This window comes from Fimicolochytrium jonesii, assembly GCF_025526975.1.
Source record: "Fimicolochytrium jonesii strain JEL569 chromosome Unknown EV422scaffold_2, whole genome shotgun sequence".
NCBI classification, from domain to species: domain Eukaryota; kingdom Fungi; phylum Chytridiomycota; class Chytridiomycetes; order Spizellomycetales; family Powellomycetaceae; genus Fimicolochytrium; species Fimicolochytrium jonesii.
The window spans coordinates 1,459,097-1,484,070 of record NW_026515669.1 but is presented as its reverse complement, the minus strand read 5'-3'; the positions used below and the strand labels follow the sequence as shown (position 1 = coordinate 1,484,070).

The window sequence follows — 24,974 nt, the reverse complement described above, 5'->3', positions numbered from 1 at the left end:
TATCCATTGAGGTCCTAGGTTTCGCGCTTCTCGTGCAGCTGGCGTCCCCATGGGTATGAGTGATGAAGCGCGCGCGCGAGACACCATAGCTGCGCACAAACCCTGCATGCGTCCCAAAACTTTTCGCGTGCACATACACAAAGCTACACCTTCAACATTCAAATCATAAATGGACGACACCCGAATATCCCGGGGAATTAGCTCAAATGGCAGAGCGCTCGCTTAGCACGCACTGCCTAGCATGCGAGAGGCAGGGAGATCGATACTCCCATTCTCCACAATAATCTGTACCCTCGCGGAGTGGTTCGTTTTTCGTTTTTCGTTTTGCTCATCGACACATTGCAGTTTTCGGCAAACCTGAGCCTACTTCTGGGCCTCGACAGGAAGCGATCTCCATAATCGACTCAACCGCGGCGGCCCTTCCGAGTTGGTGGAGCCTCGTTCCGTGACGCAAATGCCAGGCGACCGCCTCGAGAGCCCGCACACACTTCTAGATCTGCGGTCTGGGGTTTCCGGCGTGCGATGCGAATACACCTGGAGTTCACTTCCATGCACAGAACCGGTGTCGAAAGTGGACTTGCCGGTCGAAGATCCCGTTCAAGATGACTGATGTCCAGCCCTCGCGTATGCTCGGAAATTTCCGAAGTAAGAGAACCCACGGGTACCCGACCACATAATCTGGCTAGAGTTGCGTACTTCGCCGTTTCTTGGAAGACCAGCATTTGGCCATCTCAAGTTCAGCATCATCCACCTGGGTGGTTCAGCCCCCGCCACGGGAGCCAGCCTTCACGATTCGAGTTCGATGATTAATGCTGGTCTGAAAGGAGTAAAACCAGCTTCTTCTCATATTCAGATACATCCGGAAGTTCGTCACGGTATCCGGATCCTTGCCACAATTTCTCATCCAGTGCTGAGCGCGCTCGTCACCAGTATCACCAGTATCTCGAGCAATCTATCCGCTCGCCCCTCTCTTCGCGCGCGTTATATATATAGATGGGTTTCGGACATCGATATCGTTCGACTTGCTGAGTGCCCAGCTCGCATGGAGGAATTACGCCGTCGAGTGGAACGTAAGTCGTTCACTCTATATACCCGCCTTGTGGCCAATATATAGCCCTACGCCTTTGCCCAGAATTTGGCGTATCTCCCCCTTCGCCTGTCTGTGCGAGAAGTCTTTCGCGTCAGTCCCAGCGACTCTCAGGAGATACAGTACACACCTGGACGTAGGACTTGGAACCAGACTGTATGTTGGGGAAGCGACCGAAGTGGACTTGCGTCCTTCCTGGGGGTCATCACCTCCTATCTCGGTGGAGTTGTGATGACTAGTTAATGTCATTTCTGCTTGCGCTGAGGTCGAAAACGCGGATTAAAGAAATATTGAACTGACCACTGCCCTCTGGCTTCAAACCGCAAGCTACTGCGACTGGTGCTGACCAACAGTGTTTTTGGGACTTCCTCCCTTTCACAGGTCAGTTGGGGACAGCGTAACTTCAGAATCGCTGTATGATATACTGTTCTGCTACTGTAGTTCTAAACTTCACTCTTTGCTAGTACCGTGCCCTATATTCAAGATAGCTTCAACCGATGTCGGTTTCCGGTTCACGGGTGAAGCTCCAAACGCTTCCGCCCCTGCCCACCAATAAGTGCTGGTTCGAGATCACTCCCAACGACGGGCACGGGACAGTGAGAGACGTGGCCATCTCTATCTGCACGCTACTGTCTTTGGGGCCTTCCATTCGCGCGTCGGATCTCAAGCTGGAAGTGGAAGGGTTTGAGCTGATTCATACGTCCCTGACGAAGGGCATCGTTCGAGACAGTGACTTGATAACGTACGTTACTTGGCTGAGAAGAAACCTTCTTATGTCGATACACTGACGGTTTTTCTGCCATAGGGTAAGTTTGTCTCGGCGTGTACCTAGAGATGAAACGGCGAAGGAAAAGTTACCTCCAATCAAGAGTGAGTTTGGGCTTCAATCGTCGATTGTGCTGAGCCTGGAACACTTACGATTAGACTTTGACTGTCACCTAGCTAAACGGAAGCGTCGGGGCGACCAGTCGGAGGAGGAGCCTGCGCCTGAGGAGCCACAAAAGAAGAAAAAGACAGTTGAAGTAGATGATACCCAGCACGAGATCCATGCCGCGCGCAGACAACACTTGAGAAACGCTCTGACGGACTTGGTGCGAGATATCGGGAGTAGTAGCAGCTCTGAAGAGGAAGAGGATGAACAAGAGGAGACATCTTCCGAGTCTGGGGATGAAATGTCCGGAATCATCAGCGGAGAAGTTGGAAGTGCTGCTCTCAAAGAAGTGTCCAATGATGAAACCACATCATCAGCCGAGTCGGATGAGACCTCCTCTTCGGAGTCAGAAACGGAGGCATCCGAGAGTCCTCGCAATTCCACATCAGAATCCTCAGATGATGACTCGGAAATAGAGGAAAGCGTGATGTCTGGAAAAAAACACCCGGCGGACTCGATAGCTCGCCCAGCTGCCCCCCCGTTGGACACTGTGAAGGCAATCATTGCCAAGGTAGTTCCTTTAAAACCGCCGAAGCTTCCCGCGAATCAGAAGGTCGCACCTCGTTCGAAAGAGAAAGCAGCAGTGGCAAAGCAAACTCCGGCCCCGCAGGTACATGAAGTGATTGCGCCCCCTGTATCACTCGGGAGACATAAGAGGAAGCAAACGCGGACGCTATTGAATGTGGAGCGGACGCATGTGATTTTCGCCGATAACGATGAGGACGCAGCTGATCAGGACGAAGAGGAAGGAGTGGGCGAGCTGGAGCTTGCTACTAGCAATCCTGTCGAACCCGCAAAAAGCCTTTCGAAAGCGGGCACACTTAATGGCACGCGTACGAATGGCCTTCCACCAGCAAAGGCGACACTGGCCCCACCGCGCGCGATCCATACCAAAGTTTTTCTCGAGGACGATTTCAACAACCCCACACCGAAGAAAGGGAGGAAACGAAGCCAAAGCCGAACATTGCTGGGCTCCGCAGGCACCCCTGGAAAGGGTCGTGGCGGCACAACTCTAGCAAAAAATGGTACCGACGGCGTGTCTCGTGAGGCAGCAAATGGCGCAAAAGCTGACACTGGTCTGCAGCAGCCCGACGCGGCCGCCGCCGTAGACTATGATGCGCTGCCTCTGTTGGTCGGCAAGCCGAAGACGGGCCAGACTATCGCGTATAAAGTGCTGCAGATGTCGGAGTCGTACTGCCCGGAAATATCGGATTTCAAAGTATAGTTTTGTTGTTTTCTGGAAAGCGGCGATATCTCAGGTCTGACTGACTTTGCATACCTCCTTCAAAACAGGAAGCGACGATCATCGCCTTCGACATACAACGCTCGCTCATCACTCTGAAGCCGAAAGTGGTCAAGCAGCCCACACCTCAACCCACGGAGGAGTATGAAGATTACGAAACAGGTGAAATTGCTTTAGGGAGATTCGAATTGCCGCCGGACGATGAATGGATCACTGAAGCGAGCGCCGATGAGGTTACCACCTTTGATATGGCTGCCTTGATGGATGTCCGCGTCGTCTCCTGAACTATGCCTTATAGCGAGTTCTGCCTGTATCTTGTCTCCGCGGCGTCCATGTACATTTCTAGCTAGCGTAGGGTATTTAGGGAACGATCTTATAACATTACATGAACACCCAACAAAGGCGCAGGATCCTCCGCCGAAGTCTTCCGGACGGGCAAGAATGAACGGAATTAGGTGACTTCAGCTATGAACTATGTGACAAGAATATACAGAGGGGTCTCGCTACCGATCCAAGATCTACCCTTGCCATGAGAAAACCTATCCCTCCAGATCCAATTCATCTTTGACGACCTTCCTCCGTGTCCTCCTCTCCTCTGGTGTAAATGGCCGTTTCCGTATGGACAAAACAGTTGGCCTGTCCCTCGATATTTGACTTTGTTCACGGTCCTGTTCCTCTTTCCGCTATAAAGTAAACGTGACATCCGTTTCAGTTTTTCAGGTCGGAAACAATGCTTGGCGTGGTGTTTAGCACATACCTTTGCGCGCTGGCGCTTAAAGTTGATTCGCGACCGCAATCGCTTGAAGAAGACTCCGTGGTGCTCATTGTCGATTTTGAAGACTAGTTGATCGGATATGCCGTCTTTTGTTTGATACTGGAAGTCACGGACCAATGGGAAATCGTATGACTCCTAGAAATATCCCATGCATGGTAGTAAGTCGTTGTTCAAGCGGCTCTGCCCGAAAGTATGCCTGCCACTTACGGTATCCAGCTCATCCTCATCCCTGCCGAAGATATCCGCCTTTTCCCTCTTGTCTTTTATCTTGTTGACAAGTTTCTTTTCTGGTTGATAGTAGCCCATGAAAGGTTCATGTGGCGGATCCGGCTTCTTTAGTGGCTTAAGGAACGCCTCCTCTAGGGTAATAGCTTTCTCCGACCCCTTCTCAATCTGATGGAAACATGGTTAGGTCAGCGCTCTCCCGACCGAGCACTTTCTGACATGTGAAAGCATACCGTACCTCTTTGTTACCGTTTTCCACTCCCTTTTCCAACGGATCTGCGTCAAATACAGCGAGCACGAGCGGATCAGGCCATGACCCTGTGAAGTCTGGGAATATTGGAAAGATCTCCATTGCTTTGAGGTCCTTCCCGCCGGGATGCTTGATGTTCTCGGTCGTGAATCGTTTGACGCTTTCAAACGTCTGTCGGATGGCGCGGAGCTTCCCTTCCGTCGTATGTGGTGCTTGATCATGGATCTTGGTGTCATCTATTACCGATTGCCCAATTCTATGAAGGCAGTGTGCGATTAGATTTCAAGCCCTAACATTTTGCTCGTCGCAGCCGGTCTTCAAGTCGTACCTGCTCTCCGTCGTCACCGGTCTCGTCCTCCCATAAGTCTTCGCGTCGCCCGACATACTGATCTTATTCTGCCTTAGGAAGAGCACATTGGGCGTTACTGCATTCGATGGACGCGCTGTAGCAGTTGCCGACGGTGGAGCCAGTAGTTCTTCATCTTCTGGTTCGAGTCGTCGAACCCTAGCCTTTTCTGATTCAGAAATCAGCATTAGCGTCTGCAGCGATATCCGTCTCTCTCTGCGCCCCGAGCCCCGCTGTACCCCTCGGTGTGTAGAACGCGTCAGACAAGGTTCCCATCGCCAATGGAGCGCAGGCAACGCCGTTTTCGATATTCCGCCCCGTCACTTCAAAGAGAAATTTGTCCTCCAGCGAGTCTGTCCCTGGCTCGTATTTAAACAGCCGGTCTTTTGGACTCCCATAGTCTAAGAGCTTCGGCTCGAACGGGTCCACGGGAAGATCGTTCCGATATACATATCGAAAAGCCCAGTCGTTCCCATACCTATTATATCAACAGAGCTAAGTCAGCACATTGATATTGAAGAAAGTCAGTGCACGTATCATACGTACTTCTTTGGCTCTTGTACCTTGTGTTTGGACATTGCGACCTCTTCTCGTAGCTCGGATGTTGCAAACCCAACTGTAACGAATTACAGTATACAGTACAGGTATCTTACGCGCTTCTTAGCAACCAAAAGCTCACTAATCTGGCTGCTAATCTAGAACCGTCAGAGCAAGGTCATGCGCATTGTTTCGCATTTGATTAGCTCTCCTTACCTGTGCAAACTTGCAAACGCGGTCACGCCGCGCCAATTGGGTCGCAGTCTGAAATGAGTCTGAAAGAAAAAACGGCAAACTTGAATCCTTAGCCTGGCCGACTTAAAGAAGCAACCCTCCCAACCCGCTCAGGCTCCTTTGGCCAGGAAGACACTTACGGACGGGCAAACCCTACCTATTCGCCGCCACTTCATAGGTTCGTACGTTTTACCACAGTCCGCACGTCCCGTGTAGACACATTTCCCTCGAATCTCTGCGACATCTGCTCTTGTCCAGTGTAAACCCTTTCTTCGAGAGACGCGCCGACTTATTTTGGCTTTCGCGTTACCTTCCAATAGAATCTTTTGCAAGATGCCTCCCAAACCTAAGATCCCGAAGGCGCATACCGATGCTCGTGAGGCGTACCTGAGGTCCAAGGCCGGTGTTGATGTATGTATCATTGCGGGCTTCCAGTCGAAAGTCAAGCGTTTTCAGTCTGTCTGGACGCGCCGTTTGCTAAACCTCCATATCCACCTCTCCTCCCCGTTGCAGCTCTTCACCTCCATCGCCAAAATCTCGGAAGGGCTCCGCGAGATCGGTCAATGGATGAACAATGATCTCCCTGAATTGATCTTCGCTCGGTCTCTCGTCACGGACAAGGACTTTGCGGACGCCAGTGGCAAGAAAGCCAAGAGGCAAAAGAGCGAGAACGACATTAAACGACCCCCGGCGGGATACTTGATCTTCTTGAACTCGGTTCGAGCCCAGCTCGTCACGCAGCATCCCCAGACGCACATGAAGGACATTACGACGGAGGGCGCCAAGCTGTGGCAGAGAATGACGGATGAGGAAAAGAAGGTACGATTGAGATGTGCTCTATGATAACTTTTCGTATTTTGTGGCAAGTTCACACGTCCATTGCTATTGCAGCCTTACAATGACGAGGCGAACATCCTGAAAGAAAAATACCGGGCCGACAAAGCCGCCGCTTCTAGACAGGGAACCCCCGCCGTCATTGCCGAGGTAGAAGAGGAGGAGGAAGAGGAGGAAGGCAGCGAGGAAGAGGAAGCCGACCACCCGGCCGCCACAACGGTCTCACAGATAGTAAAGCCTAAGGCCACCGCCAAGAAGAACGGCAAAATCGAGGCACCCAGCGCCCTCCCCCCCGCACCGCCAAAAACCCCGGTAAAGATCAAAAAGGCACCCGTTGCTCCTCAAGTGGCCCCAGGCAGTGGTGTCCAACCCGCCGTGGTCAAGAAGCGCAAAGCCGGCGATGCAGCCACCGTTGCGGCTCCCGAGGCGGCACAGAAGAAGGCTAAGACGAAGAAAGCCCTAGCAGCCCCGGCCCTAGCACTGCCAGGCACGCCCAAGTTGGGAATTGGTATGGCCCCACCGCCTACAGCGCAAAATGCGTTGCCGATCCCCGGGGGCGTGAACCCCAATGGACAGCAGCCTCGCAAAAAGAAGGGCCCGAAGCCAATCAAACCGGCCGTTTAACGGTTGAATCTGGCCCAAGCTGATGTCTTCACATCATTTCATTAGGATATTCTCGCGCTTGTAATCGGCAATTATCATCGCCAACCCACTTCTCCATGTAAGCTCCTGCTTTGATGGAGCATCTTATCACTATAGAAAGTTTGCGCCCGTCATCTATATATTGGTTCAATGAATGTCCTCCCTATGCATCAAGTCGACGCTAGCATGAGAGTGTCGTCGGCAAGGCCAGTATGATATTGGCAAATTGCATATATACACGTCGAGTTTATCCAAACCTCCTGTCTGGTAACAAACATGGAGGAAGAGGGAGGGGTATAGATCTACATCTACCAGAACGCTAAGGCGATTCGTCAAACAGAGTCAGGTGTTCCGGAGTGACGAGGTCCGAGAACTCCGTGCGCAAGACCTCGAGTAGGGGAATAAGCTGATCCTTAATTCTGGCGGAGTGCCCAGCCCACCGTACGTAGCGAGCCAGGGGAGGCAAGGCGTTGACGAGAACCGCGTCGAGGGCGACGCGGATGGATGCGAATGTGCGGATGGATTGCTGGAGACGTATCTGTTGAACGAGTTTGCCGATGGATTCACTTTGCGCCGATGGAGGCGACTCCGCTGGGGTATCGCTTGCAGGCGCTGATTGTAATGAGGGTGGCGAGTCTGTGTTGTTGGATGTGGCAATGATGATCTCGGTCTCCGCTCTCAATGGCGGCGACACATTCCGCACCCTATCACATAACGCTCTCAACGCGATCTCCACAATCTCTGCAGCGACCAACACATCTCCACGCCCAGCAACCTTCCGGATCAGGACATCCCACGACCTCCCCGTGAAAACCATATTGTTCCCCACCAACCACCGCGTCTCGTCCAGCAGCCGGTTTAACCACTCCAACCCTTCTTCCGTCTTGACGCCGCCCAACCGTTCAGAGAGCCCCAAAACCGCATACAGGAACATCAGGAAACACACGTCGTCGACAATCAGTACCGGCGCGCAGTCGATCGGGTCCGTCGCCACCGTGGCATCTTTCGCATTCTCGCCGCCGACAGCATTCTCCTCAGCCCGTAAATTCCGGAGCTGTTCCCAGATTTTGATCGCCATCTCCGGCTCCCCCGCCCGTCCAAACGCAAACATGATCGCTGTCCAAGTGTACACATCCGGCTCCACCCTGCGCGCGATCATGTCCTCCATCACATGGCGGATGTCCTGCGAAGCCGCCTTCGCGTGGCCCAGCATGTTGACCAGCTTGGAGTAGATGTGATTGTTGGGCACGACGCCCTGCGCGACCATGGCGTGGTACATCTGGAGGCCTTCGTGGATGTTGGATGTGGAGATGTAGCCCTGCATGACGCTGAGACAGGTGTAGGTGTCGGGTTCGATGCCGGATTTTCGCATTTCTTCGATGTACCATCGTGTTGCGTGGACGTCGCCGACGCGGATGAGCTCCTTGATCAGGATGTTGTAAGTGTTGGTGTTGACGAGGGATGGGACCTTGTCCGGCCTCCGCTCCTTCCTCTTGGTCTGCTTCGCAGCCTGTATGTCGGCCTCGGCGTCCGTGGTAGCCAGTCTCTTGTTCTGTTCGTCCACCTCTGCCTGCCGCCGGACAAGCTCGGCCATCAGCCTCTGAGCAGCCTCCAAATTCTGCGCCTGGATATAGCCCATCAGCAGAGCGCTATACGCATAGGAATCTGGCGTATGCTGATCATCCAACATCATCTTGAACCATCGTTCTGCAGACCCCGCTTGGCCCTGACGAGCGTACGCAAGCATCATCGTGGTGTACGCGTGCAAGTCCGGCTTGATTTCAAAATGCGTCATGTCCGCCCACACGGCTTCTAGGCTCTCCAATTTTCCTTCGCGCGCGAAATGTGCTAGCATGTTCGTGTACGCTTTTAACGTCGGCTTGATGTGCTCTACCACCATAGAATCGTACCACATCATTAGCAGGGCGGTGTTTGCATGCGGCGGTCGAGTGTATGCCCGTATAAAAGCGCAATAGATGTTCGTATCAGGCTGAAATGGGTATCCGACCATCTCTTCGAACGTGGCTGTTGCTCGTTCGATGGCACCGAACGCGAGGCAGGCTCGGATGACCGTTTGGTAAAGCTCCTTCGTATATACGACGTTCCGCGCTTTCATCTCTGCGTAGGTGCTGGAGAAATCGAGTTTTGTTCCACACTTCGGAAGAGCAGAGAAAAGGCCGAAAAACAGGCGCCTATTGCTCTCTCTGTTGAGATGTTGGCGATCCATCAAGTTGAAGATCATCTTCGCATCCTCGAAGAGACCTGCGTCGCACAGATCCAGAACAAGCCGCACATCCACAAAGTCATCACGCTCCAGCTTGGCGCGATGGAAGGCGTCTATGGCTGCCTCAAATTGCTTCACTTTGAGGAAAGATGCGATCAACTGGCCTACAGCCTCGCGGGAGCCCCAGGGAATCACCAAAGTGCCTTGATAAAAAGCATTCACGATATGTTCCAGGGTATCATCCGTTCTCCGGATATGTTTCAAGATGAAAACAGCTAATGCGGTCCCTTCTGGTCGAGCGGATGCTAACCGTAGCAGGTCTTCGAAATCAGGAAATGAAAGTGGCTCCCGTTCGTATGCTTTCGGAAGGACTTTCAGCGCGCTGGCGAAGTCCCCGTCAGCTGCCTTTGCCTTCACGGTCGGCCAGAGCGAGCCTAGTGGCTCATCTTTCTCGCGCATATCGCCAGGAATGTAATTCGTCCTAGAGGTCCTCTGAGGAGCTTTGCTTCGTGCACTCGTGTGCGCGGCGCTTCGTCTTCGCTTCTCATTTTTCTGCTCGGCTTGCACCGCACCCGTAACAGTCTCTAAAGGCTCCGCGACAGTGCCATTTACTTTCGAGAATCCGGGGTCCCAAAGGGTATCTGTTTGCTGTGGCTTCCCTGTTGTACTCCTCTCATCGTCCGCAACTCCTAAAGCTCTTTCGTCGACCGGTGCCAGCCTCATGACGCTGGCTGGGCCCTTCGCCGTCAGTACCGCCATGCTCTCGGTAACCGTAGTTCTGTCTTCATCAGGTTCTTGTTCGGCTAGCTTGTGAGCAACGGACGAGTGATGTCGCCGACCGAACGGTGCCATGGAAGGCCTATTACCCCTGCAGCCATTTCGGTGCCCAAGGGAATCGTTCGACAGGCTGCCAAGGAAAACAAAAAAGGACCTTGCGGCGTCATTCAAACGCCGCCTTGGTGCAGATCCACACTGTCCGCTTGCTGCATCCCGAGGCATTGCAGCACCGTTCAATGTCCTGGGTATATTTCCGGAGCCGGGCTGACCCGCTCGACGAGGGTGCGGAAGGCGTCCGGTCGCTTCGGTTACAATAAGCTGTGCTGCGTTGCGGGACGGCGGCGATTGTGCAAGTCGCCCGAGAACCTGCATCGTCCAACCCCCAGCAATGCCCTCGGCGGAGTGTTGACTCTCCTTCCAAACTCAATTCCTATGAAAAGGCGCCCCCGTCCCGACCCACCCTGCTTGCCGCTGCCGCTGAGCCGTCGGGGGTCGAGAGTCAGGCAGCGAGAGTGTCGTAAGTGCATGTGCACAGCTAGCGCCTGCCGAATGCACGTTTTTTGTTTCGCGGCCTGGTGGGAAGCTGGGTGGGAAGCCCTGGTCAAAAATGCTCTTCTCCCGCTCGCTGGCTCCTCTGGCCGGACGCTGGGCCGGACGCGTTCGATGTGTTCCCAATTTTTTCGGACTCGCTTTGAGCTCTTTCCCACTGAATTTGAACGTCGTACTGGCACGAATTAAGGCGGACACAGTGCTTCCCACAGCTGGGGCACGATATCCAGGTGAAAGCCTTTGACGAGTTGACTTTCTTTTTGCGCAATACGCTTCGGAAGCACCTCGCACTCCCGTTCGCAACAACTGAGTGACTTGTGATCTTGGACCAAGGCCCCTCGACATCTTTCTCTGGGAACACTCGATAAGGGATACTCTGCTTGGGTAGTTTCAGTTTGTGCTGTCTACAACGATGACAGAACACAACTATTTCGAGGCGCTGGAAACAGCACTCGTACACGAGAAACGAGTGGTATGTGTGTGAAATGGCGAGAATTGTGTCGACGGGCATTTCCGCAAAGACTAACGGGGCTCTGTGTGCTGTAATAGGTGACCTACAAGTGGCTCAGTCGCAAGCTGAAGATAGACGTCAATGTGGCCAAACAGTAGGTATAGCGTAGCGTTATTCACGCGGTCCCCACCACCCACTATCCGGTCGCGCACGAAACGTCGACTGATACGACCGTTCGCAGAGTGTTATACAACTTCCACCAAGCACAACCATCTCTCGGCATATACGCAAACTACTATCTTCAGGGAGAGCAGAAGAAAAGTGGAATGCTGCGATGCGAAGTCGTTTCTCAGGAGCGTTTGGAAGGTGGGTGGGAAGCCTGCGGCCTTCGATAACTCCTGCCAGGTACTCACGCGTTCTGCAATTAGAGGCAAAGGATCGATTCAGGCGGTATACAATCCATTGCTATAGTCTGCAACCGGCTCCGATACAGGTAGGCTCGGGCGAATATGCACGTTCAGCTGTGCACGAGCTGATGGAAGTACACATAGGATAAGAATGCCCTTTTCAGTACGGATTTCGAAGTAGCCAAGAGCGACACGCCTGAACTGTTGAAGTAAGCTTCCTGGCTGCATACCTGAAATGCATCGGTCGGTTAACAGAGCCGTCATCTAGAGCTTGTCGTGTGATAACGAATGCGGACGTGCAATGGCGGAAAGGCGTGAAACCTGCTGCACAGGTCAAACCACCAGCAGATACAAAACCTGTGGTCGTCCCCAAGGCAAGCTACTTACAGTCGCTGTTTAAGGATCGCCAATGGACTCTCATATTATGGCAATGTTGAAATCACAGGCGGATGAGGAGCCGGAGGTCATTCCGAATAAGGGTCAACAAAAGCTGCGGGTGAGCTCATCAAATGGCACCAAGGCACCTCTGACGCGTAAAGGGTATGTCTTCCTATGCGCCGGCTTACAGCACGAGAATCGTCCTGATATCTCGTTCTTGAAGGTCTGCAACTGCCAACGAGGTAAAAGCAAAAGCAACGTTCTTCGACGCATACGCAAAGAAAGCCGTAAAAGACGCCGCTAAGGAACTCCCACCTTCCAAACCCGAACCTAAATCGAGCGCGCCCAAGAAAGGGTCGGCAATCAAAAAGCAGGGTTCAGCATCAAGTATACTCAAGGAAGTGCAACCAGACCCGGACGCCGTCAAACGCGCTGAGGATCATGACAGTATCGCCAAGATGTTTGATTCGGACGCGGATAACGAGGATGATGAAGGGGCCGAGTCGGATTCCGAGCTTGCTCAGATACGGGAAATGGCTCGACTTGCAGCGGGTGCAGGTGATGATGAAATGGATGTGGATGAGCCTAAGGTTGCGCCCTTAAAAGAGGAAGAGCCTGAGGACGTGGTGGAGATGCTGTCGGTGGCAGATGATCAGGGACAAGAAGGTTTGTTGGACACACTTGATACCTGTTTTACTATTCCGCATTGCTCGGATGCTCATGCGGTTGGGAAACAGATGGAACCCCCTCCCGACGCGTCAAGAAGAGGAGACGAGTCAAGAAGACCCGTACCGTGGTAGACGGAAAATACATGAGTATGTCCCTACGGAGCATGTTACTTGCATCAACAGAGGAGACCGCTGACGTCTTACTCCCTCCAGAAACGGAAGACTACAGCGACTGGGAAGAATACTCAGAATCAGAACCCGACGTTAAAGGCCCACCTATGAAACGGTCTAGATCGGACGGTCCCCCTCATGCACCAGTGGCATCAAAAGCTGAGGCAGGATCCAGTTCTCCGACGGAGGGGAAGAAAGCGAGCGCAAAGGCAAAAGCTGGCAAGAAGGGTGGGGCGGGACAGCAGAAGACGTTGCTGAGCTTCTTTGGCAAGAAATAGTGGTGGGTGGTGCAGTGCGTGCTCTGGTGTCATATATGATGTGGTGTTATGTAGGAGGTTAGGCAGCGGCGTAGTATATAAGCTTGACAGCGCCGTCAGCGTTATGGTACAGCCTGCCACAGCGGCCTCGGCCGGAAACATTTTGGCACCCTCCTGAGGCCCTCAATGACACATCCTTCACGGCGTGAAAAAAGTGACATGTATTGTTGGGACCAGTGAATACACCCAAAAGTGGAACGAAACCCAAAACGAACGAGAAATCGAGTATGCAATGATGATGCCGTGGATCATACATCTACAGATGCGTTGCAGTAAGGCGAATCCACTGGTATAATCGCCATGCCCACCGGACTATACTTTCTGCCACGTCTCCTCGCTAGGAGTCTCACGGGCCGGTGTGGAATCGCGAGAGCCGTCTTCACTGTTGCGGGCACTATCGTCGTTGTGCTCTTCTCCGCTCCCTTCACCGTCTACAGACGCGGACCGTGAGCGGAAGAAGCCAAGAAAGCGGCGCTCTGACATGGGTGAGCCCGGGGAGTCGCCTCCATTGCGTTTGCGACCGAAGAAGAGACGGGGCTGGGATTGCGGAGTGAGGGGTTTAGGAACGGATGCATGGGTTGTGGGATTTCAAGAACGCTGAGAACTCACTATTCCCTCCTGTCCAAAGAGGCTTGTGAAGCCCTTGACGAGCTCGGTGCTCCTGTCGTCCCAGTAATCCAGCGTGGCCTTCATGTATGGAGGTAAGTCGCTCTTGGTGTCGGCCCAGTTCTTCTTAATAGACGTCTCCTCCTGTTGTAGACGGTTTTGCAGTGATTGCTTGATGTTGCCGAGGCGGGACTTCATTCGGATTTCCTTCTCCTGTCGTGGCTCACGTTAGGATCCGTTCAGCGTCTTATGTGACGCGGAAACCCCTAATCGCACCTTGAAGAACGAAATGTTCAATTCCTTCGGGCTAACACCTCGCTCCAGATTCCTTCTGACGTATGCGTCATAGTCCCTCACGATACGCGTAATGAGATCGCTCGTGCTGACACCCTCAGTCCTCGCCGTTGGTAAGAACCGCCCTTGTTGCTTGACGAAAGCATACACATCATCGCTTTCGACGCTCTTATACGGGATGTCGTCGTGGGCGACATAATCGATCTTATGCTTGTCGAGGAATGCTTGGTCGATAGCCCATGGTGCGTCTGGGACGACCTCATCGACCCATTTGCAGTGGCGGAGTGATTCGTAACGCTCGATGTCTGTCATGACGGTTTTGCCTTTCTTCTCGTGGGTCAGCTTGTCGTTGCAAACTAGGATAAGACGTCGCCGGGTCAACATTTTGCAACCATATCCCACCCGACCTATATCGAGTACTATAGACTGCCGGCTAACTCACCACCAACCATGAGATACACGTTCGGGAAGATCTTCTTTGCCTGCTCCAAGGCCTTTGCATGCCCAAAATGAAACAGATCCCATATCCCATCGGAATATATCCTGATTGGTCGGTCGGTCGGTGGAGCGCGCAGGTTCGGAGGCAGTTTGCCGACTCTCGACGAGTCACACATATCGGAGGCTAACTGTGCGCCTTTGCCAAGCGGTGCGTCTTCCTCGGCGACGGGGGCGGGCGTGGCGTTGTTCGTTGCAATTCGATCCCCATCTTCGTTTTTTCTGCTCTTCGTTGGGGGAGTACCGTCGGAGTGGGCATCTTCGTTGACTAGGAGGGTTACGGGAGGGACGACATCGTCCACCTCTGCCGGTGCTTGTGCACGCTTTCTCTTCGGAGTCGACATTATAGCTATTACGATAGTTTGTTTGTTGCGAGTGGTTGAGTGAGTGGATGAGGTGCAGGATGGAGTGGAGGTGTTTATGAGAAACGAGGAGGATGGGAGTGAGAGCGGGCGAGAAGCAGGAAGGAATGACGCCGCGGGCAAAGGCGTATTCCTGTGTTTTATGACGACACCCTGATGAATCAGGACATGCGCGCCTGGCTGGCTGGCTTGCGTTTTAAGTGTTGGCCAGCTTACGTGAGCTGGCAAGGCGAGATAGTCAAGTGGTCTACGACGTTACGTTTAGGCCGTAATCCCGCAAGGGGCGTGGGTTCGAACCCCACTCTCGTCACATTTTTTTTTTCATCTTTCTCTTTCCCGGGTTTGCCATCGTCTTGTCGCGTTGTTTTCCTATCCATCACATCCAAGTGTGATCAGCCAAGGGACATCCGAATGGCGCATTTTGAGCCAAGCGACTTTTGTGTTTTTTCTTCTTTTCCTCAGCTGCATGTCCCTAGCCAGATGAAGCAATGTCGCCTTGCTTTCTGTGGGAGCCAACGAAACCATGGCCGTTTACCTACTCGCTCATCCAGTTGTTCGTGTGTCAAGTGGATCTCATCAGAGACAAGCTTTTGTTGGAGGGAGATATCCAAGTCGATCGTCTCGCGTTACGGCCTCGACACGTTTCCGGGTTATCTCAATTCGGTCCGGTGAATTTGCTTATTCTACTCCTCGCTTCTCTTTCTTTTCATCGTCAAGTTTATTCACATTTACAACGCTACCGGTTTTTACAAAAACATTACAAGACGCTGACAAGGCTCAAAGCCCTTGCCACTACATAGAATCCCCCTCACCAGCATCCGTCACTCCTCACTCCCGCGGATCCGCGCGCCTCAGGATCTCCTGCAGGTCTCCCTCGTATTAAGTTTATCGTACAGCAACACTAAGCAACGAAAGGAAAGGTGTTGGTCAGCGAAGAACACGGCGGAAACTGTCAAAACAAGCAAAACTGAAATGCTATACTCACATGTCATCAATCTTCATGATCATCTTGACGGTCTCCGCAGCGAGGTTGATAGCGCTGGTAGACACCAATAAAGGTTGAACGACATTCTCCTCCAAAATGTTGGTGATGGTTCGGCTCACGGCACACCCGCCTTCGAGTTCGGCGTGAGTTTGAAGCCCCACCTCGAGGTCTCCAATCAGCTTAAAGACGGAACAGAATCTGTTTGAGAGGTGGCACTGACCAACGCAACGCATGGTGGTCCAGGAAGGTCTTTCAAGATGGGTTTTGCGGTCAGGCGTGATGCCAGTACATGTGTTCCTGAGAGTTCCGCTGTTCGCATGGTTTCCTTCCAACTATCCAACGTCTTCGGAGTTCGAGCGTTCCTCGCTCCGTCTAGGTCAATGCTTACCTCGTATTGGCCCTGTATGGTTGTCGCTGCACCCCGGCTCTATGCGGCTGAAGGAAATGCACTCCAAAACTAGTTCCCGATTGCACCTTTGCGTCTCTTCAAGGCTGCTGCTTCACGCAAATTGCGCCCTGTGGGTTTCGACGGCCACCTACCCTGACCTTTAGGTTATGTTGAATTCAAGTCCTGGCGATTGCCTGTAGTCTCCTGAATAGTAACTACTGTACAGAGTACTGTATGGTTCGTCTGTTGTTGGAGCATTCTCACTGAAAGCATGAGGACGCGCTTTTGGGATTTTGAGAAGCTTGGAAGTTCTCGACGAGCTGCTTCGCAAAATCGCCTTCCGCCCCAGTGATTTCCACTCGCATAGTGCTTCTCAGAAGCCATGGACGGGCAACAGCGCAAGGAGAAGACTCCGGGCGAGTCCACACCTGAGACCACCAAGAAGAAACAGGATGGAAGTGGTGGTGGGAATGGGAAACCGAACAAGGGCAAACGTCCCGCAGAAACGACCTTAAATGCACGCGAGCGCAAGAAGGCTCGTCAGCAAATGCATATTCAAGAGGTGAAGAACGCCGATTCGCCCGCTCAGCTAACAGGCGATATACCCGCCGGCCCACCGCTTACTTCCAGGCCGCCCCCTCGCACCATAAGCGTTGTTGAATTTGCAGAAGCTCGCGCGTTCGAGATATCCGCGTTGGAAAAGGCCTTAGAGAATGCAACCGAGCACGCAGGTGTGCAGCGGGTGTTTCAAACGGTGCCGAGGCACATGCGCCGGAGAGCCGCCAGTCACAACGTCAAGCGGTTGCCCCGACGACTCCACGAACGAGCTCTTATTCAGATAGGGAAGGACCCGCAACCGCAGAAGAAACTCGGGGAGGCTGGGAAACTGACTCGGTGCAAAAGGAGGAAGAAGAGGAGGCAGGATCTCAAGCCTATGAAGACGGGGTGGTTGGAGACACATATTTGGCATGCGAAACGGATGCATATCGCGGATCTGTGGAATTGGAAGATTTCGGAGCATCCGAATGATAAGAGTTTCCGAGCTGGATTCAGAGCGGCGAGACATCAATGCCTCATGCAGGATGTGTCTTACTTTCAAGTGGTCGAGCTCTGTGGGGAAGAAAAGCATTTGCAACGGCTGTTGACTACCATCACCGATCCTACCCTTCCCGCGGTTGCCAGCGCGAGATACTTGAAAGGCGACCGACAGGGAACCACTTTCCTGCACGATTACATGGCGTATCCTGCTGCCCCTATTGGACCAGCGACCTTCCTCTGGCAGCCTGTCTCTGGCAATCAAACCGCTACTCGAAAGTTATGGATATGGCTGCATCCCGCCATCTATCAGCTCGCGCTCACCACCATCAATCACGCCATAACCGCACTACTGCCGGACGAACCTGCGGTCGCAGTCAAAGAGCTTTACGGCGAGCTCCTCCGCTTCGAGATCACAGGACCGCGGTCAAATGCCATATTACATCACATTCTGGGACTTGATGATACACAACCAACGCTGAATGCAGCCGGGCACAAAGCATGGGCAGATCTGTCGGATCTGAATTCTCCTGCATCTCTCCCACCAGGAGTGGCATTGGGCCTGACTGTGGTGGACCCGAGGCTGAGCTTTCCCCCGAAGATGCCTCCCAGGAAGGAAGTGCCTGTTGGAACGCCGGAATGTGAAAGCACCTTGCAGGCTTGGCCTGAGGGCGTCGCAAACAACAGTATCTGGGATTCGAGCGTACGAGAGGCCTTTAAGACACAAAAGGTTACCGAAGGGGCGATAAATCGCAGGAGAGCAGAGGTAAGAGTCCCTACGTCAGTCTTTTACCCTTGCATAGGAGCTGACGCAACAATCCCGCAGGCGCTCATTCCCGGAACACCACTCGACCCCACCCCCGAAGACGCCAGAGTACCCATCCTCCTCCTCCAACGCAACTGCCTAACCCAAGTCTCCGACGCCGCCATCCGCAAAGACTCTCGCGAATACGTCTCAGGCTGGGACATCGTCATCCCAGCCGGGTGGGGCATGGCCATCTGGAAGAACCTCGTGTACGCCGGTGCGCGCGTGGGCGGTCTGCGTGAACGGCATATGATGCATTATGAGACGGGCTTGCCGTGCTTTCCGTATGATTTTCCGGAAACGACGGCGAGCGAGGCGTGGGCGGCCAAGGTGGGGTTGAAGGAGGCTGAGTTGTGGTTGAAGACGCCGCCAGGGAAGAAGGTTAATTTCGCGAAGCTTGGGATTGAGTACCCGTTTTTGTCACCGTTTGAGGAGTTGTGCAATGCGAGTGGCGAGGACGAGGATGAGTCTCCTGAGGAGGTCAGCGCAGGGGTTGGAGTACAGCCGGGCACAGAGGCGACGGCTGCTGATGTCGAAGGGAAGAAGGACAGCGCAGCGGAAGTGAAGCCCGCTATCACTCGGGATCCATCGAAAATCAGCGTCCTTACCGGGCAAACACCCTCAAGTGACCTCAACGGTATACCCACAGCAACCACCCGTGGCATCATCGCTATTCAAAGCCCGCGCATGGTCGAACACCTCCGCCGCTCCCTGCCCTCCAGCGCAACAATAACCGCCCTCGGCAAATCCCTCATCGACAAATGGAAAAGCATCGCACAATGCCGTGGAATGGATCTGCCCACATTATCGGAGATTACACCGGAGACGGTGGGAGACATGCTCGTCCGCGTGCGGATCGATATGTTGCGGAAGGGTGTGCCTGGTGATCGGGCATATGTGTACTCGGCCACGCAGGAGGAGTATGAGTTTTGGATGGGTGTCATGAAGAAGAGGCCCGATGGGGATGATGCGGGGTTGGAGAAGCAGGCAAAGGATAGGTTGGGGCAGTTCCCACCTGCTTCTGCGGTTGTTGGTTATGTCACGACTGGCCGTTTTTCGGTAGCTCAGGGACATGGGTCTGCTATTGCGAGTTGCACTGTGGGAGGATTACATCGCGCTATCCGTGATGGTGTGAGGTATGTGGACTGGGTGGCTCATTCGCATCACTGGACACTCTCTAACCGCGTTTCTATCCCATTACTAGTCACAAGCGCACACATACCAACTTTGCACTCGTGAGGGGAATAACGTCGGAGCTGTGCTTACCGGCGAAGTTCGAGTTGATAGCATAGGGTTCTGATAGAGTAGAGGCAGATAGGCGCCCTCCTGCAGAAGGTGTCGCCTGATTGCGATTCCCGACCGCTGCTATGCAGCAAACCCACGCAACTGATACTCGTCGTCATAAATGTGCATGGCTGGCACGGCCGTTCTCCGCACCATAGGAAATTGTGGTACCTAAGCTACTGGCCGACTCTCCATTTTCAGCTCCCACCCGTCCAGAGGTTGCATCCCAAGGAACCCGCGAGCCCACTGCACGCATTCTCAGCCATCACAGCCGGCCGCGCCAGAACCATCGACATCAACCGCAATCGTGGGGGGGAGAGTTAATTCCTATCGGTATATATTTGATAAATGCTGAGGTGATCGGCTGAGTTGTTTTGAGTCTAGATGGATTGGCTTTCTCGAGATCCGTCCATCAAAACTCTTTAGTGACCGCCCTCTCCGTCGAGGTTGTCCGCACCTTTGAGGAAAGAATAATGTTAGATACCATCACCGCAGCACTGCGGAAATCCAAAAGTGTGGAAGTTACCGTGAATCTGGTATCCGATAACGCTTCCCCGTCCAATCATCTCTCCAACAAGGAAGAATCCACCGATCTTGATTCCCTCGAGAGACAACTGTCCAACGTCCCTCAGGGTAACCTTCTTCCAGGCACCGGTCTTGAAAGCGCCGTAGAAGTTGGACAGACCGACGATGCCGTTGTCAATGCTGGGGATGGCCACCTTCTGGTGGTGGGCGACGGAGCGGAGGAATTCCAAACTGACGCGGGAGTAGTAGATGATGGGCTCAGCGAAAGCTATTATCGTCGTAGAGTGGCGAGGTTTGTATTGGATTTCGAACGTGGCGATTGCGAAAAGTTATGGAAGAAGAATAAGGTAACATGCGTCAGCCAGTGAACACAACCCCGGCGTAAATCCATACGCAACACATCCCAAGAGGCTTCCTTCCAATAGACAAAGGTCCTGCGCCGATTCCCTCTGTGCTTGATTGACTCGATCCAGCGAAGTCTCACGAAAACTCACCGGTAGCCTTTCCAACGACACCCTGGGCCTGGTTCTTGATGGCGGCGGTGTCGACGGAGGGGGTAGAGACGCCCCTGCGGGAGAGGGTCTGCCTTGCGGCGAGGTTGAAGTAACGGACCGGGCGAGACATGGCTGCTAGGTACGTGAGTTAGTTGCGTGGGGGGGGATTGCAAGAACGTCTGAGCGCAAAGTAAATTCACCAAGCAGCCTGTGCATCCTGCCAGCCACGGCTGCTTGCGAGTTGACCCGAGATTTAATTCCGCGCACGTGCGTCTACTAAAAATGTTGCTATGGGAATTGTATGGGAATCCTCCCGTTGGCGAAACGACGAAAGCACATCGCCAATTCCTGACAGAACGCTCGTCGGGACGAAGGCACGGCAGCATGGCTCCACCATTACGGAACAACGCATATACGCTCTGTCAGAACGTCACTCGTCTCGTCGACGCAGAACGGATAAAACAAACACCAGCATGGTACCAAGCAGTCCTCCGCTTTCCTGGCGCCCAATTCACGCCGAACGGCATCATCCCGGCCCAGCAAGGCCAGTTCCGCAAACCCACGACCACCGCATCACCATCGACGCCATTCTCTACGACCGAACACAATCTCTATAAGCGCGGGAACAGGAACTATAAGCCAAAATATGTGACGAGGCCACCGCGCATTGTATACCCCGAAGACGAGATCAGAAGAGCGTTCTATAGGTGGCATCCTCTGGAGTTAAGGAGGCCGCGGTCGCTGGTTGAGACTGAGGAGACGCTAGGGGTGAAGGATTGGTCTACCATTTTCGGGGATGGTTCTTTCCCGACAGGAGAGAGGTAAGCGGGAAGTTCGTCTACGCCCGGTCTTGTTTTCGGAAGAAGTGTTGAACGAACCATCCTCTGCTTGGTACCTTCTAGTGTTGTCCAACACACCCTTTTTCTGATGGATCAGCAAGGGTTGACGCGGCATGCCGCGTATCAGAAGGCACTGACAGCTTTCTATGACGCTCGTGGGAAAATCGATTACCACCGAGCACTGGAACGAAGGGAGGCAGAGGTTTTGGCGGAACAGCAGATGTTGGCCGAAGAGGAAGCCGAAGAGGAAGCAAAGGCGGCAAACTTGAAGTTGGCAGACGGCGATGGCAAGATACAGGCTGAGGCGGAAAAGATGGGCAAAGATCCAGTAAAGGAGGAGATGAGGTTTTGGCTGCATAAGAAGGTTACGAAGGAATTCGTGGATGCGGAGGATCTTCAGCTTCAGGATTCCAGCGCTTATGAGGAGGAGATGTCGAAGGCGTAAGTTCCGGTTTATGCAATCTGGGAATCCGGCAAATTCGGGGATTGAGTCAGACTTCTTATCCAACGCCGATTTTTTTTTACAGTAAAAACGCCCAGGAAGAGATTAGGAACAAAATGGCTCAGTACGAAAAGAGAAATCTTTCCGACGAGTCTGCACCCGGGAGCGCATAGATATGGACGACTGCTAAATATTCTTCCATCGTACCCTGTCTGGCACGACCTATGCACATTGGCATCGGCCGGTCGTGGGGTCTCGGATGGAACCGCATCTCCGCATCAAATGTACAGCTTTGTAAATTAATCGAAAGCATCTCAGACACCACGTAGGACCAGCTTGGTCCAGTATAGTTGCGGAGTGATTAGATGGCATGAGCTCGACGGAATGGACCAAATGTACGTGAAAATATGGGTAGTCTAGAGTATGTATCAAGTTGTGCTACATCTAGGTCTACGTTTACTTTCCACCGCTGGTACCCATTCCCATGACGGTCTTGAACGTGTCATAAATCCACCATTGCAGACCTGGATGTCAGATGGATCTCACATTAGCAAAGGCCCAGAGATAACGACGCTTTTCACATTCAGACATCAAGGATACGTCAGCTTACCTGTGAGAGTGCCGATCATGAGGACACGAGTGCCCAGACCTTTGGTGGCCAAGTTGGCAAGTCCCGTTTCCGAGGCAATTTGACCAAGACCCTTCCCCTTATTGGCGGGCTTGGACATCAAAGAAACGAGGGAATCGGCGGGGTGAGACACGATGGCGCAAATGATACCGGCGGAGTATCCGGACGCAAACGTGATGCCGAGCTGAGTGCCCTTCGAGTAGGTCTCCTTTGGCGCGGTGAAGACGTTCGAGTAGAAGAACTGTACAGCCTTCTCAAAGAAGAAGAATTTGGCGACAGTGTAGGGGATTTGACGAGACCAGAGAGGAGTCAAAGATCCGAAGGGGAAGCGAGTGATGGCGCTGTCGGCACGCATGGTCGCAAGCGCGGGGCCGAAACCAGTGGGGAAGGTACCAGGCACGGAGGTCTGAACCTTGACCTTGACCATTTCCATAGGGCAAAGCGCAACGTCCGCGAAGAATTCGGCAGAGGCGGAACCAGCACACCAAATGAGACCCTTGTATTTCTCCGCATCCTCCTTACCAAGGAGGTTAGAGTAGGTGTCCTTGAAGTATTCGTAAAGACCGTACTTGAAGGCGCCCTGGGCAGAGTAGCCGATGAGCGTGGGCGCCCAACCCTTCCAGATAGCAGCGGCACCTTCCTCAGCGATGATCGTGCGAAGACCGGAGATGAGGCCCCTGTACTTTGCGGGGTTCACTTGCATGTTACATTCTGACGTGAAGGATGTTCGAACAGTAGTTAGTGAAAGACTTAAGGTATGCGGCTCAACATGGGATCCAGCAGTTTCCTTTCCGCTACGCCTTCTTAGAGCGACGCCGCGCCCGGCGCTCCGAGATTGGCCACTTTGCCATCCGGCAGTTCATCTACATCCGCCGTTCTCAAACTCACACGCTGCAGGGCTGGAAGGGACACTTACTCGTCACATCCATGGGAGCTGAAGGGGGGAGAAGGTCAGATACGTGCCTTGCGATCTGCATACTGGAGTGAGTTCACAAAGACTTACTGATTGCGGTGTGCGTGAGACCGCAGGCAAGGACACCTCCGAGCAAACACTTGGAGTAGTATGAAGCATCGTGAGGTACGGCCCCAGCGTAGCGAGCATCCCACGGCTTGTTAATGATGGTCGACATATTTGCAACCTTTCCTGCTGGATTGATGAGCGATGCTCTCTGGAGTCCGAGTCCCTGCCGAAGTTTTGACGAGATCAAATCTGATACTCGTATCGGCGGCCGGCAAGGATAAACGTCATAGCCGAGCGGGCCACTAGTCACGTGGGGAGTCCGCGGACTATATCCTTTTATGTGATCCCTTTGAGACGTCGATATAATTTCGGCCTGATGTGCTTATGGGGGAGTCCTTAATCAATGATCGCCGGGGCCTTGCTTCGACCTGCTTTCCACATTGTTCTGCCATCTTGGCCAAGCATCTGCAAAAGGCTTATACCTTTTCTATCTGGAGGATCAGCGGTTCCCACAGCATTTGGGCAGACGAGCGGCTTCAGGAGCTTGTCGTCTTGAACTTTCTCTCGACCTTTGAGGACGATAGCGTGGGACATTTGAGTCGACGGGGGCTCGACACAAGTGCTTGTTGTGCAGCAAGGGAAACTTTTTTCAGGCGACCTGGACCTGCCTATTGCTGGGAATGTCCTGCTGAGAGAAGTAGGTCAGGACCAAGCGTCTCGTGAAAGGTCGGGTGGCATTCGGCAATATGGAGCACAGCAGCGCAAGCCACGCAGCTGGGGCGGTAGTGCCTTCGACGTCGGCTTCAGCGGGAGAACGCGGACCAGCTCAAGCTGCGGGGGTGGATGGCAAGCATGCTGTGCGACCGCTGCCGGAACTCCCGCACATGCCAATGAATCCGATTCCGATGAAGGTGATCGCTGGCCGGATGATTCAAGCATCCTACTCCAATATGCAGCGCGTCATCAAAGAGTGAGTGGGAACGACTCTTTCAGGGGTCGGGGGCGCTCATTCTAGCAGCCTCTTCGTGGTCAGCCCAATGTCGAGCTTTGGAAAGTGGATGGACTGACTTCATCTCCTTGACGCAGCCTTGCCCATGATGTACCAGACAAGCGACAGAGAGGGCTGTTGGATTGGGCAATGGAGGAGCATCACGAGATGAAGAAGCTGCTGGTTCTTATGCGCTGTAGTCGAAAGGCCAAGGATTGGCAAAAGTTGATGGTATGAATAGCACCCACGACGGGGCAAAATGGGACTACACGTACTCAAATAGGCGGTCGATAGAATATGCACGGATATCTCGATCGCCAAAGTGCCTGTGTAGAGGGCGCTGGTCGCGGCTTACAAGCTATGGTGGCACACCTAAAGCAGTTTGTGGAGTAAGCAGAATGACAGGTTTCAGAGGATGTCTGTCGAAGGTTCAGTGCTTACCGACCGCCCTTATGAACTGTAGAACTCCAGCTCCTGACATGCAAACGGCGGTCGACATCATTCGGAACAGGACCTACACGCAGCTTCCCTCCGTAATGAAGGTACTACCAGGGAATCTTCCGTGTTCGGTATCGTGACTGTCATTTGTCTTACAATTTCGTAGGATGCACTTCCGAAACAACCCTTGTCGAGAGAGGAGACGCTTGAGACTTTGACACAGCTGGAGGACATCATACATGAACGGCTGGAATTGGAAATAGTACCCGATGCCATGCGGAGTAACATGGTTGTTGGTACGCATTCATTAACTTAATGGGGTCGCGGGAGGGGGACTGGGACAAGCATGGGGCTGACAC

At 53.3% G+C, this 24,974-nt stretch overlaps 12 protein-coding genes and 2 non-coding genes across 14 annotated transcripts; 8 read left to right on the top strand and 6 right to left on the bottom strand.

Moving 5' to 3' along the window:
- Nucleotides 1–191: 191 nt before the first annotated feature.
- On the top strand, nt 192–278 carry EV422DRAFT_t14. Its single transcript has one exon. It is a non-coding gene; the product is annotated as a tRNA-Ala (tRNA).
- Nucleotides 279–1,584: 1,306 nt separating this feature from the next.
- On the top strand, nt 1,585–4,009 carry EV422DRAFT_600869 (uncharacterized protein; the record flags this gene model as incomplete). The annotated part of the gene is made up of 4 exons (XM_053073688.1): nt 1,585–1,829; nt 1,893–1,957; nt 2,030–3,237; nt 3,312–4,009. 4 exons carry the CDS (start codon nt 1,585–1,587, stop codon nt 3,543–3,545), a joined length of 1,752 nt encoding a protein of 583 aa, XP_052929550.1. The 3' UTR covers nt 3,546–4,009.
- EV422DRAFT_152077 (RNA polymerase II-associated) lies at nt 3,761–5,717 on the bottom strand. The gene is made up of 8 exons (XM_053064896.1): nt 5,611–5,717; nt 5,404–5,544; nt 5,097–5,335; nt 4,840–5,026; nt 4,500–4,767; nt 4,244–4,429; nt 4,019–4,171; nt 3,761–3,944 (listed from the first exon to the last, which is right to left on the bottom strand). The coding sequence occupies exons 2-8, from the start codon at nt 5,433–5,435 to the stop codon at nt 3,801–3,803; spliced, it is 1,209 nt and encodes a 402-aa protein (XP_052929549.1). The 5' UTR covers nt 5,436–5,544; nt 5,611–5,717; the 3' UTR covers nt 3,761–3,800.
- Nucleotides 5,718–5,772: 55 nt separating this feature from the next.
- Nucleotides 5,773–7,255, top strand: EV422DRAFT_152057 (uncharacterized protein). The gene is made up of 3 exons (XM_053064895.1): nt 5,773–6,039; nt 6,142–6,447; nt 6,520–7,255. The coding sequence occupies exons 1-3, from the start codon at nt 5,962–5,964 to the stop codon at nt 7,084–7,086; spliced, it is 951 nt and encodes a 316-aa protein (XP_052929548.1). The 5' UTR covers nt 5,773–5,961; the 3' UTR covers nt 7,087–7,255.
- A 168-nt stretch (nt 7,256–7,423) lies between these two features.
- On the bottom strand, nt 7,424–10,180 carry EV422DRAFT_563885 (uncharacterized protein; the record flags this gene model as incomplete). Its single annotated transcript, XM_053072129.1, has 1 exon — nt 7,424–10,180. The coding sequence occupies one exon, from the start codon at nt 10,178–10,180 to the stop codon at nt 7,424–7,426; it is 2,757 nt and encodes a 918-aa protein (XP_052929547.1).
- A 520-nt stretch (nt 10,181–10,700) lies between these two features.
- Nucleotides 10,701–13,189, top strand: EV422DRAFT_515188 (DNA polymerase subunit Cdc27). Its single transcript, XM_053069311.1, has 11 exons — nt 10,701–10,884; nt 10,988–11,126; nt 11,204–11,259; nt 11,347–11,471; nt 11,534–11,598; nt 11,657–11,721; nt 11,781–11,886; nt 11,958–12,052; nt 12,114–12,556; nt 12,628–12,705; nt 12,772–13,189. Exons 2-11 carry the CDS (start codon nt 11,067–11,069, stop codon nt 13,005–13,007), a joined length of 1,329 nt encoding a protein of 442 aa, XP_052929546.1. The 5' UTR covers nt 10,701–10,884; nt 10,988–11,066; the 3' UTR covers nt 13,008–13,189.
- EV422DRAFT_515186 (uncharacterized protein) lies at nt 13,190–14,884 on the bottom strand. The gene is made up of 3 exons (XM_053069310.1): nt 14,389–14,884; nt 13,929–14,302; nt 13,190–13,865 (listed from the first exon to the last, which is right to left on the bottom strand). Exons 1-3 carry the CDS (start codon nt 14,783–14,785, stop codon nt 13,635–13,637), a joined length of 1,002 nt encoding a protein of 333 aa, XP_052929545.1. The 5' UTR covers nt 14,786–14,884; the 3' UTR covers nt 13,190–13,634.
- A 147-nt stretch (nt 14,885–15,031) lies between these two features.
- On the top strand, nt 15,032–15,113 carry EV422DRAFT_t15. The gene has a single exon. It is a non-coding gene; the product is annotated as a tRNA-Leu (tRNA).
- A 575-nt stretch (nt 15,114–15,688) lies between these two features.
- Nucleotides 15,689–16,021, bottom strand: EV422DRAFT_563882 (uncharacterized protein; the record flags this gene model as incomplete). The annotated part of the gene is made up of 2 exons (XM_053072128.1): nt 15,689–15,704; nt 15,789–16,021. 2 exons carry the CDS (start codon nt 16,019–16,021, stop codon nt 15,689–15,691), a joined length of 249 nt encoding a protein of 82 aa, XP_052929544.1.
- A 537-nt stretch (nt 16,022–16,558) lies between these two features.
- EV422DRAFT_563881 (NUC188 domain-containing protein) lies at nt 16,559–19,308 on the top strand (the record flags this gene model as incomplete). Its single annotated transcript, XM_053072127.1, has 3 exons — nt 16,559–17,977; nt 18,038–19,152; nt 19,221–19,308. The coding sequence occupies 3 exons, from the start codon at nt 16,559–16,561 to the stop codon at nt 19,306–19,308; spliced, it is 2,622 nt and encodes an 873-aa protein (XP_052929543.1).
- Nucleotides 19,309–19,722: 414 nt separating this feature from the next.
- EV422DRAFT_563880 (uncharacterized protein) lies at nt 19,723–20,449 on the bottom strand (the record flags this gene model as incomplete). The annotated part of the gene is made up of 3 exons (XM_053072126.1): nt 19,723–19,757; nt 19,827–20,093; nt 20,320–20,449. The coding sequence occupies 3 exons, from the start codon at nt 20,447–20,449 to the stop codon at nt 19,723–19,725; spliced, it is 432 nt and encodes a 143-aa protein (XP_052929542.1).
- A 193-nt stretch (nt 20,450–20,642) lies between these two features.
- EV422DRAFT_151893 (mitochondrial ribosomal protein S25-domain-containing protein) lies at nt 20,643–22,128 on the top strand. Its single transcript, XM_053064894.1, has 3 exons — nt 20,643–21,140; nt 21,222–21,599; nt 21,686–22,128. Exons 1-3 carry the CDS (start codon nt 20,704–20,706, stop codon nt 21,771–21,773), a joined length of 903 nt encoding a protein of 300 aa, XP_052929541.1. The 5' UTR covers nt 20,643–20,703; the 3' UTR covers nt 21,774–22,128.
- EV422DRAFT_491672 (mitochondrial carrier protein) lies at nt 22,057–23,358 on the bottom strand (the record flags this gene model as incomplete). Its single annotated transcript, XM_053067555.1, has 4 exons — nt 22,057–22,124; nt 22,211–22,939; nt 23,145–23,162; nt 23,232–23,358. The coding sequence occupies 4 exons, from the start codon at nt 23,356–23,358 to the stop codon at nt 22,057–22,059; spliced, it is 942 nt and encodes a 313-aa protein (XP_052929540.1).
- A 482-nt stretch (nt 23,359–23,840) lies between these two features.
- Nucleotides 23,841–24,974, top strand: EV422DRAFT_151878 (uncharacterized protein). Its single transcript, XM_053064893.1, has 4 exons — nt 23,841–24,159; nt 24,276–24,408; nt 24,472–24,719; nt 24,782–24,974. Exons 1-3 carry the CDS (start codon nt 23,936–23,938, stop codon nt 24,568–24,570), a joined length of 456 nt encoding a protein of 151 aa, XP_052929539.1. The 5' UTR covers nt 23,841–23,935; the 3' UTR covers nt 24,571–24,719; nt 24,782–24,974.

Excerpts from the sequence above, each read along its gene's own strand:
- EV422DRAFT_152077 (XM_053064896.1), bottom strand. The coding sequence starts at position 5,435 with ATGTCCAAACACAAGGTACAAGAGCCAAAGAA. Across the intron at positions 5,336-5,403 it reads AAGGTACAAGAGCCAAAGAA|GTATGGGAACGACTGGGCTT; the intron begins GTACGTATGATA and ends TTGATATAATAG. Across the intron at positions 4,768-4,839 it reads CCGGTGACGACGGAGAGCAG|AATTGGGCAATCGGTAATAG; the intron begins GTACGACTTGAA and ends CTGCCTTCATAG.
- EV422DRAFT_152057 (XM_053064895.1), top strand. The coding sequence starts at position 5,962 with ATGCCTCCCAAACCTAAGATCCCGAAGGCGCATACCGATGCTCGTGAG. Across the intron at positions 6,040-6,141 it reads GGTCCAAGGCCGGTGTTGAT|CTCTTCACCTCCATCGCCAA; the intron begins GTATGTATCATT and ends TCCCCGTTGCAG. Across the intron at positions 6,448-6,519 it reads TGACGGATGAGGAAAAGAAG|CCTTACAATGACGAGGCGAA; the intron begins GTACGATTGAGA and ends TTGCTATTGCAG.
- EV422DRAFT_515188 (XM_053069311.1), top strand. The coding sequence starts at position 11,067 with ATGACAGAACACAACTATTTCGAGGCGCTGGAAACAGCACTCGTACAC. Across the intron at positions 11,127-11,203 it reads TCGTACACGAGAAACGAGTG|GTGACCTACAAGTGGCTCAG; the intron begins GTATGTGTGTGA and ends GTGCTGTAATAG. Across the intron at positions 11,887-11,957 it reads AACCTGTGGTCGTCCCCAAG|GCGGATGAGGAGCCGGAGGT; the intron begins GCAAGCTACTTA and ends TTGAAATCACAG.
- EV422DRAFT_515186 (XM_053069310.1), bottom strand. The coding sequence starts at position 14,785 with ATGTCGACTCCGAAGAGAAAGCGTGCACAAGCACCGGCAGAGGTGGAC. Across the intron at positions 14,303-14,388 it reads CGTGTATCTCATGGTTGGTG|TTTGCAACGACAAGCTGACC; the intron begins GTGAGTTAGCCG and ends GTCTTATCCTAG. Across the intron at positions 13,866-13,928 it reads TGAACATTTCGTTCTTCAAG|GAGAAGGAAATCCGAATGAA; the intron begins GTGCGATTAGGG and ends GAGCCACGACAG.
- EV422DRAFT_151893 (XM_053064894.1), top strand. The coding sequence starts at position 20,704 with ATGGCTCCACCATTACGGAACAACGCATATACGCTCTGTCAGAACGTC. Across the intron at positions 21,141-21,221 it reads TCTTTCCCGACAGGAGAGAG|TGTTGTCCAACACACCCTTT; the intron begins GTAAGCGGGAAG and ends GGTACCTTCTAG. Across the intron at positions 21,600-21,685 it reads GAGGAGGAGATGTCGAAGGC|TAAAAACGCCCAGGAAGAGA; the intron begins GTAAGTTCCGGT and ends TTTTTTTTACAG.
- EV422DRAFT_151878 (XM_053064893.1), top strand. The coding sequence starts at position 23,936 with ATGGAGCACAGCAGCGCAAGCCACGCAGCTGGGGCGGTAGTGCCTTCG. Across the intron at positions 24,160-24,275 it reads ATGCAGCGCGTCATCAAAGA|CCTTGCCCATGATGTACCAG; the intron begins GTGAGTGGGAAC and ends TCCTTGACGCAG. Across the intron at positions 24,409-24,471 it reads AGGATTGGCAAAAGTTGATG|AATATGCACGGATATCTCGA; the intron begins GTATGAATAGCA and ends GGCGGTCGATAG.